This window comes from Chionomys nivalis, chromosome 19 (genome assembly GCF_950005125.1).
Source record: "Chionomys nivalis chromosome 19, mChiNiv1.1, whole genome shotgun sequence".
Classification (NCBI taxonomy): Eukaryota; Metazoa; Chordata; class Mammalia; order Rodentia; family Cricetidae; genus Chionomys; species Chionomys nivalis.
Window position 1 is genome coordinate 1,098,446 of NC_080104.1, and position 8,910 is coordinate 1,107,355.

Below are 8,910 nucleotides of genomic sequence, written 5' to 3' on the forward strand. Positions count from 1 at the left end.
GTGTCTGATTCTTGGTAAATATCACTCGCATCATCAAAACATTATACCATGTGTGACAGTAGGAGCCCTGAGGACTGGGTGTTTTCAAGTGTATTCTAGTCTGATTTTTTTAATGCATATACCACTTCACTGTACCTGACATACAGGTTTTCTGTTTTTGTTGTTACTGTGTACATGTAGGTGCATATTCATGTGGATACCCCTCCATGTATGTGGAGGCCAGATGTTAGTCTGTCTTGGGTGTTGTTCCTCATGAACCATTGGCCTTTTTATAATACCTTTATTAGCATATATTAATTATGAATAACATAAATTTAATTCTCATCTTTTACGTATGTATGTGACATGCTTTTGTAGTAGTGATCTTTCTTTACCTTCACTTATTCACTCACTCCTATTCATCCCCTCTTTCTTCCCAACTAGTCCTTCTGTTTTCATGTCTTTTATTTTTCCAGTAACATTTCAAAATGTTTTTCCATAGCATTTCAGTGAACGACATCAGGGCTGCTGTCAAGAACATGGGTGGGGAAGGGTTGTGTACAGAAACATGAGTACCTTACTAGTGTTTACACCATTGAAGACAATGCCTGTCCATGCCCCCATCATGAAGCCCCACCTTACATGATAAGATGTTGACAGGACAGGTCTTCTGAGGGTCTTGTGCATGTTTGGCACAATTGATAGGTGACACTCTCCATGTCCTTGGTAACTCTATTGCATCACTGACCATGAGGCTGCACTGATAACCATCAGCCTTTGTGGTACCATGAACAGCTGCTTGGTTGGCTTTGTTGATTCTGGTGTTGGGACATCTGCTACTTTGGTTTGGAACTTCTGAGAGTGGCTTGGGACCCACACTTCTAGGCATCTCCCCTGATATGGGATGAAGTCCTGGGTATTATCAGGTTTGGCCTGGCCTAGATACAATTCATGATGTGGTATCCTCCTTATAAGGTCAAATTACATCCAACCAGAGAACCAGGTGTGAATTTTGATACAATAATGAAAAAAATATTCTTATTACTACAAGGTTCCTTTATATTATTTTTCAACAGACACACCAATTGAAATGAAAGTACCTTTTAAATGACAAACATTTTCCAAATTTCCATTTTTTGTCCTCTTGCTTTGTTGTCTTAGTTCTGAGTTTCCATTGCTGTGAACAAACACAAAGACCATGGCAAGTCTTAAAAAGGAAAACATCTAATTGTGATAGCTCACAGAGATTTAGTTCCTTATCATCATGGTGGGAACCTAGGAAGCATGCAGGCATGTATGGTGCTAGAGAAGTAGCTGAGCATTCTCATGTCTTGACTCATAGGCAACAGGAATTGGTCTGAGAAATTGAGTGTGGCTTGAACATATATAACATATAATCCAAGAATAAGAATATAAAAATGTAGATTTTAAAAATAAGAACATAGAAGTAAATATAAATTTGTAAGCCTAGGAGAATGAGAGCAGACTGTCAGCAGCTTCCTCAGCAACTTAAGGATTGACTATTAACAGCGGGTTCCTCCGCTTTATAACCCATAGCTCTATTTACAAAACTGAAGCGTCTCTCCGCAAACTGAGAGACTAACAGGTCCATCCCCCCACCCACAACGTTCTTGATTAACGATAACAACAGATATGAGCTGCATTAAGTTTAAGAAGATAGATAGGAACAAATAAGGACTGTCTCCTGGTAGTTGACTGGAAAAGTCAGTTGAGACAAACAAAAGCAGGGGCCACAGCAAGTATCTCAAAGAGCAGAGCTATGGGGCTCTGCTCTTGTCATCATGGGTTAATCCTTGTCATGGCTTTCTGTGTTTGGCTGGAGTCAGCCCCCTCTTCACAGGAAACATAATAGACTCCCCTCATTCCAAGCCTTGATCTCTGTGTCCCCAATTCTGCCCCAGTTATTTTTTATTTATTTATTTATTTAATTGATTTTTATTGAGCTCTACATTTTTCTCTGCTCCCTTCCCTGCCTCACCTCTCCTCCCTTCAGCCCTCCTCCAAGGTCCCCATGCTCCCAATTTACTCAGGAGATCTTGTCTTTTTCTACTCTCTACTTCCCATGTAGATTAGATCTATGTAAGTCTTTCTTAGTGTCCTCATTGTTGTCTAAGTTCTCTGGGGTTGTGGTTTGTAGGCTGGTTTTCTTTGCTTTATGTGTAAAAACCACCTATGAGTGAGTACATGTGATAATGTCTTTCTGGGTCTGTTACCTCACTCAAAATAATGTTTTCTAGCTCCATCCATTTTTCTCCAAATTTCAAGATGTCATTATTCTTTTCTGCTGTGTAGTACTCCAGGCTTGGGTACACTCGGACCCGCTGGGCATTAGAGGGACTTTTTGAAGCCATGCACACTCACACCACCCATCGGCCAGAGATACTAAGTAGGACCTCTGGACTTACATTGCATTCTGTATGCAAAGAACACCCTCCTCCAGTCTCTATTCTAACTGGTACTCCCTTCCTCCTGGCAGGTGGGGCTCTTAAAATCTCACCTTTGAGTAGATGCAGGACAAGCCCCTCGAAGGTGCTGCTCTGGAGGTCAGATCTGCATAGAAAGCTGCAGTCCCTATGCTGGACAGGTGCCAATGGCACAGGGACACATATAGAATTTCCACCGGGAAACCTGGTGAGCCTCCCAGTGTGGATCTTGGGAAACAAACTCAGATCTCCTGGAAAAGCAGCAAGTGCTCCTCAGACCTAATCTGTTTTATTTTATTTTGGTTTGTTTTGTTTGTGAAATAGGATTTCTGTGCAGCACTGGGTGTCCCGGAACTAGCTCTGTAGACTGGGCTGGCCTCGAACTCAGAGATTCACCTGCCTCTGCCTCCCATGTGCTTTAAAAGGGGTGCACCAGCAACTGCCCTGCTTCTTGTTTTTCTTAACTACACTTTCTGTGTGTGTGGAGGGGGTAGGAGCATGTAGGGGTCAAGGACAACTTGGGAGAGTTGCTTCTTTCCTTGCACCATAAAGGTCATGAGAATTGTACTCAGTAACTCGGTGTTGACAGTGATCGTTTTGTGGTGTTGGGGTTTAGTGCTGAGGATGGAGCCCAGGTGCTCACATATGCTAAGCCATCACAAGCAGATGTTTGTTTTCTGATGGCAGGGATAGAGCTTGGGTCCTCACAATGCCAAGTGAGCACCTTGCCACTGAGTGGTCCCAGCTTGGCAGTCTTGTTTGTAACCTCTAAGAGGTTTGTTTACTGCCTGGTTTTATTAACATAGCCATGTCCTGAGGGTGACAGAGTCTTCGAGGAGACCCCCACTGTTAGACATAGTCCAAGATGTCTTGGCACTAAGCTTTGTCATCCCTGCTGTTGAAGTCCCAGGACCTCACATCCCTGTCTTTGACTGAACCTATTTTCTAGCCAGCATGGTAGCACACATGTCATCCCAGCAGTTGAGGGGCAGAAGCTTCTCCTGAACAGTGTGAAGTCAGCCTGTGCAACACAGTCAGGTGCTACCTCCATGTCCAGCTACAGCCACAAACCAAGCATGCAGACATCCCTAGTCCTGGGAGGAAAGACATGGTACACCAGAAACCCAGTGAGACCCAGGTTGCTCCAATGGGGCAGCTGTGACTGAAGAGGAAATGCTAGGAAGGCAGCAGCTGCTGCTGGTTTGCAGTGAGGGTCAGGGCCCAGGAATGCTCAGAGGTACTGAGGCCTAGGGGCAGAAAGACCCAGCAGCAGGCCAGCCTGACTCAGCCTGGAGTGACCATTTAAGAAGGAAGGAGCCCTGAGTCTTGAGCCCAAGCTGCTCATGGCCCCATGACCTGGGCTGCTGTGGGCTGCTGGGTTCAGGAGAAGGGCCATGTTGGGGTCCTGCTGTGATCAGAGGGTGTAGCAGAGCATCTGAAGGGCAGACAAGGAGCAAAGGAGGACAGACAAAGGTTGCAAAGATCTTTTAGTGCTTATACAAAGCAGAGCTGGGAAGTGAGGTACAGGTGAAGGGGAGCAGCAGGCCATGTCTGTAGAGCTGGGGCAGTCCAAGGGGAGAGGTCCCAGAGCCCGGGGACCATCCAGGGGTTAAGCATGATGGGGCCGGAGGGTCTCCCAGAGGAGGGGGTTCTGCTCTTCCCAGGACAGTCTCCATCAGAGACTGAAGTGCTGGGCCTAGGAGGTGAGGAAAAGGGGGCAAGGGAGGGACTGTAGAGTGTGGGAAAAGAGGGGCCATGGGTGAGGCTGTGATGTAGTTAGGACTTGCTGGTCTAGGCTGCGACAGGCTACACAGTTATAGGAATGAATCTTTTTTCTTCTGCTGATTTAAAAAATAAGAAGGCGGGGAAAGCAAGATCTCAGCTGTCAACCAGACAAACTTTACTAGGGGTATACTGACTAGTTTTATGTCAACTTGACAGAAACTAGAATCATCACAGAGAAAGCAAGCCAGTCTGCAGCACCCTCTGTGGCCTCTGCATCAGCTCCTGCTTTCCTGACGGCTCTGGTCCCACTGCTGCTCCACTCTCATGCTTCCCACTGTGCAGCTTTGGAACATGTGTCATTTTGTGAGACCAAAACCAATTATTTTCTGGGACAAGTGGCTGACAGTGGCCCTATTGGTTCCTGGCCTTGCAGGTGCCTCTACTTGCCTCTGTCCTCCTGACTTATCCTTGACAAGCCAGCCTGGGACTCCAGTACCTTAGCCCAGGGTAGACATGAATTTACTAACAGTCACCACATGAACCTGACAGTAGACAATTTTTAACATGATATGACAATTAAACAGAATTGACAAGACATTGCTGCATGTTGGGTCACATGAGCCCTTATCAGTCCCAAAGGGTCATAACCAAATGATCCAATGGCCAGAGGAGGAATTGGAGCTTCCCCCATTTCCCTCAGGCTCTGAGATTAGAAGCATGCCTACTAGATCTTCTTGAATCCCCAGATTGTCCAGACACCAGATACAAGATAAAACCAGAAACCTATCAATTGATAAAAGCAGTAATAATAAAGTTTACCAGAGACCAGAGACTGGGATGCACCCCCCCAGAACCAAGTTTGTGCTTCCCTGTATGGGTTACCAAAATGTTAGGTCCACAGGGAGTTGTACAAAAAAACCACCAAAGTCTAGTAAACCAGAAGCAAACTTTATTCCAGGAAAAAATAAAAAAATAAGTAAATAAATCTCCTTGAGACCACAGCCAGAGATGGACTTGTAAGACTGTGGCAAAAACTGGTATCTGAACTCCTCCTTATAGTAAGAAGCAACAAGAATTAGGCAATAACAAAGGAATTTTTACAATTTTGAGATGAAACTTAGATAACTGCCCTTCTTTACAATTTCCATTAACAGGGTTTCTTCAGTTAAACTAGTGTTTGTATTCAGCCCATTGTCTGTCTCTGGTACTTGTGGATAGTGTTTACCAAAGTTCTGCATTCCCCTGATATTGCCACTTTCACATAGCAGGGAAGGCTACGGGGACAATGTAAAACCCTATGTCAAAAGTCACGTACATCCCATCATTTAAAAGTTAACTCAGCTCACATCAATTATGCTGGTCATGACTGGCCAGGGGATTATTTTAGGGCTAACTCAGTTTGTAGAGGGATGATTTCTCCTGCAAATGGAGAATATAATTGCCAAAACAGAATAGCACCTAACATCTACCTCGACTGTTTATATACATTTTCCATGGTCTTAAGCTTGACAACCACAGCATCAATCTTGGACATGATGCTGCCTATGGAGCGCTCCACACAGTCAACACGTCTTGCCAGTGCCTGGAACTCTTCATAGAAAACCCTGTTGGAGATGCTGTCCCTCCTCTGGGAGCGACACCCACTGTCGTCATTATCATCCTTCTTAGAGTCATCCAGGGTTCTTGGGAAACTTCTGATGCTCGTGGGACATGGTAATGAGCTATGTTCCAAGCCCAGAACCTCCCTCACTTCTGTACTGGGTGGTGTTTGAGTGCAATGCGGCATGAGGTTCTGGTCGCTGGTTGTCTGGTTCACCAGGGAATTCTTACTGTTGACATATTCGTGTCCTTTCCTTTTGCTTTTATGTTCCTCCTTGATCCTGTGCTGCAGCCTCTGGATGTAATGCTGGACAGCCATGTAGATGAACCGGTACTGTGCCTCTTTCTGGACCATTCCTGGCCTCTGGGACCGCACCATCTGAATGGTTTTAGAAACATCGATGTCATGGTCAATACCTTTCTCTCTAATGATGTCAATAAGGATATCAATCACAATGAATGTTCCTGTCCTGCCAATTCCAGTATTGCAGTGAACTACAACAGGGCCTGCATCCATGATGCTCTCCTGCTTGTGGTGGACCTCCTCCAGGAAGTCCAGCACACCTCCAGGGTCACTGGGCACACCATGGTCGGGCCATGTCTGAAAGTGGTAATGCCAGACAGTTCTCTCTGTATTTCCTTGTCCAACCTTTGAGAGCTTGAGTTCTCTTAAGGTGTAGTTATGAGCAGCACTTTCTTTGATGTTCCTAACACGTATGACCCCATAGTCTTTGAGTGCATCCTCATCAGGCCAGTACTTGACACATTTGCTCTTCCCTCTCTCCACCTCCTTTGTGGTCATGCTGATGACTCGAGAGTTCTCCTGGAACACCATCCTCCAGAAATCATTCACTGTGTTCGGCAGGCAGCCTTGAGTGGCAATGTAGCTCTTTTTGGGTTTTGAATTGTGGCACTTGGCCTCAAATGCAGGCATGATGATGTTCGCATTGATGTAATCAGAAGCGGGCTCATTGGGATCGCCATCATGCAGGACAACCCTAGTGTGATCGAATGGCAGGATGTTTTTGTATCTATTTTTGTTTTTATTTTCTTCTCTCCGACCTTCTTTTTGGCTATAGAGAAATTTGTATTCCTGTTTCTGTAGTGTCTCAAATTCTTCCCAAAAGCCCTGTTTGATCATATCTGTTGTCTCAGCTACCTTGCTTAGCTCTCGAACCCTGCTTTCAATTTCAGCAGCATTAATGCGAGTTGTGTTGAGAGGCTGCTTGAGCTGCAGGACTGTGCCAAGTGTCGCCACGATGGGATTCTTCTTGTAATGCTCCACCAAGTCTCTCAAAGAGTCAAAATGCTCTCCTCCACCAACATAGTATTTCAGTTCCTGACATCGGATCATAATGTGGCTCACTTTGGACTTGCCATCATTGCTCTTCCATTTGTCATCACCTGTGACGACAGAGAGAACAAAGTCTCCAGGGTATCTCTCGCTCCCTCGAACAAGAAAACTGCCACGCTTACCCTTCTCCATTAGCAGTTTCTCTGCTTCTTTTCCAGACAAGGGACCATGGAACCACCTTTCAGAGGTTGGGTCTGCACAATTCAGTGGGTACTTGAGCTCAACAACATCTCCATTCTTTTCTTTTAGCTGTTCGTGATGTTCCATGTAATACTGGAGTAGTTCAGCCAAGGTGGCAAACTTCTTCCCACCATAGAGGTCATAGTAGTACCCAGTGTTATGAACCTTGATGTGATTGACGGCTCCATTTCTTCTAACAGACAAAGTGAAATCTCCAGGGTTACTCTCACTAGGCCTTATCAAAAAGCTGCCATCAACTCCTCTGGTTTGAAGGAGATTCTCAGCCTCCACACCACTGATGTTGGGGTGAAACCCTCTCAGAGATGCCATGTTCCCCTTGGCTGCAGCTCCACATAGACCTGCTGCTTGCTCAGGCTCCTTGGGACACTGTCACATGTGTGTTGGAGGGGTTAAGCAAAGCCCCGCTGAGGAGTCAACACATGTGCAGGTAGAACTGGCCCACTCTACATGCACAATCCCCCACCAGACCTGGATCCTGGATACTGGCTGTGCCCCACTAGGCTCACTCTGCTTCAGTCCTGCACTTTGGCTTCTGCTCTGGTCTCACCACCGTGTCCACCTTAGGCAGACTGCCAGCGTGGAGGTGGGAGGTGGGTGAGGTTTGTTTGTCCATCAACACAACTGGTATCCCAAGGGGCTGGACTCATGCACGCTCTAACAGTCATCCCCAAAAGCAGATCAGTCTCTTTGTCCCTGTCCTTCTCTACATAAGCTATGCAACAAACAGTCTTAGAGCCTTAAACAGAGTTTGTAGACCTCACCATAGCAAGTTATAAAACATCTGTGACCTGGAGAAGTTGTTGCCCATACAATAACTTTAAACATATATAATTTGGGCATATCAAAAACATTTACACTGTAGCCAACACACAAGGTCAATGACAGAAATATTATTTATAAATGCACATATATTTACAATGACATCTCTGGTTATATGAACAAAACATACAACCCATACATAAAAACGCAACAAGAATATAAAAGCCTTTGCTCTCTATTTACAGCTTTACTCTTGAGCCACTCACCACACTGTCGCTTTATTTTTATCTGAGCACTCACTTTTAATTTGTGGTGTCCATCACTTTACTCCTGTTCTCAAACCCCAGCAACATCCAGCGCCATTTGTTTTGGTCCAGCCGACTCATCCATATGTTCCTGAAAAGTGGAATGTGGATTGAGGAAAGAAACGGACAAAAGACTGAAGACAGAGTCAGGAGATCATTCTAATGAATACCGAATCTGCCAAGAGTTTGTTTTTCATAGCCGTGTTATACCCCAAGCCAAAGGGGTAGGCAAAGACTGTTTGTTTGTGTTTTAATCATTATATAAAGAACAAACAAGACTGATTACTTTCTTAATATTCAAAACATGCAACAGCAATGCCCTAGGTCAAAACATCTTGCTATTTGGAGCAAAACATCCATTAGCAACACCTTAGACAAAACATTCTGTTATTTGGGCAACATATAGAACAACTTTACCTGAGGCCAAACATCCTGTTGTTTGACCTTGAAGGAGCAAAAATATGCTCAAACTCTCTGACCTTTTGTCGAGATGGAGCAGAGCCACTTCATGGGCCTCCATATACCCTGTCTTTGGGGACACATG

At 45.1% G+C, this 8,910-nt stretch overlaps 1 protein-coding gene across 1 annotated transcript; it reads right to left on the reverse strand.

Moving 5' to 3' along the window:
• Positions 1 to 5,613: 5,613 nt before the first annotated feature.
• Positions 5,614 to 7,611, reverse strand: LOC130861978 (tyrosine-protein phosphatase non-receptor type 11-like). Its single transcript, XM_057751347.1, has one exon. The coding sequence runs from the start codon at positions 7,609 to 7,611 to the stop codon at positions 5,614 to 5,616; it is 1,998 nt and encodes a 665-aa protein (XP_057607330.1).
• Between the last annotated feature and the right edge of the window lie 1,299 nt (positions 7,612 to 8,910).

Bases quoted from the DNA above. Each gene is read 5' to 3' on its own strand.
- LOC130861978 (XM_057751347.1), bottom strand. From the start codon at position 7,611: ATGGCATCTCTGAGAGGGTTTCACCCCAACATCAGTGGTGTGGAGGCT.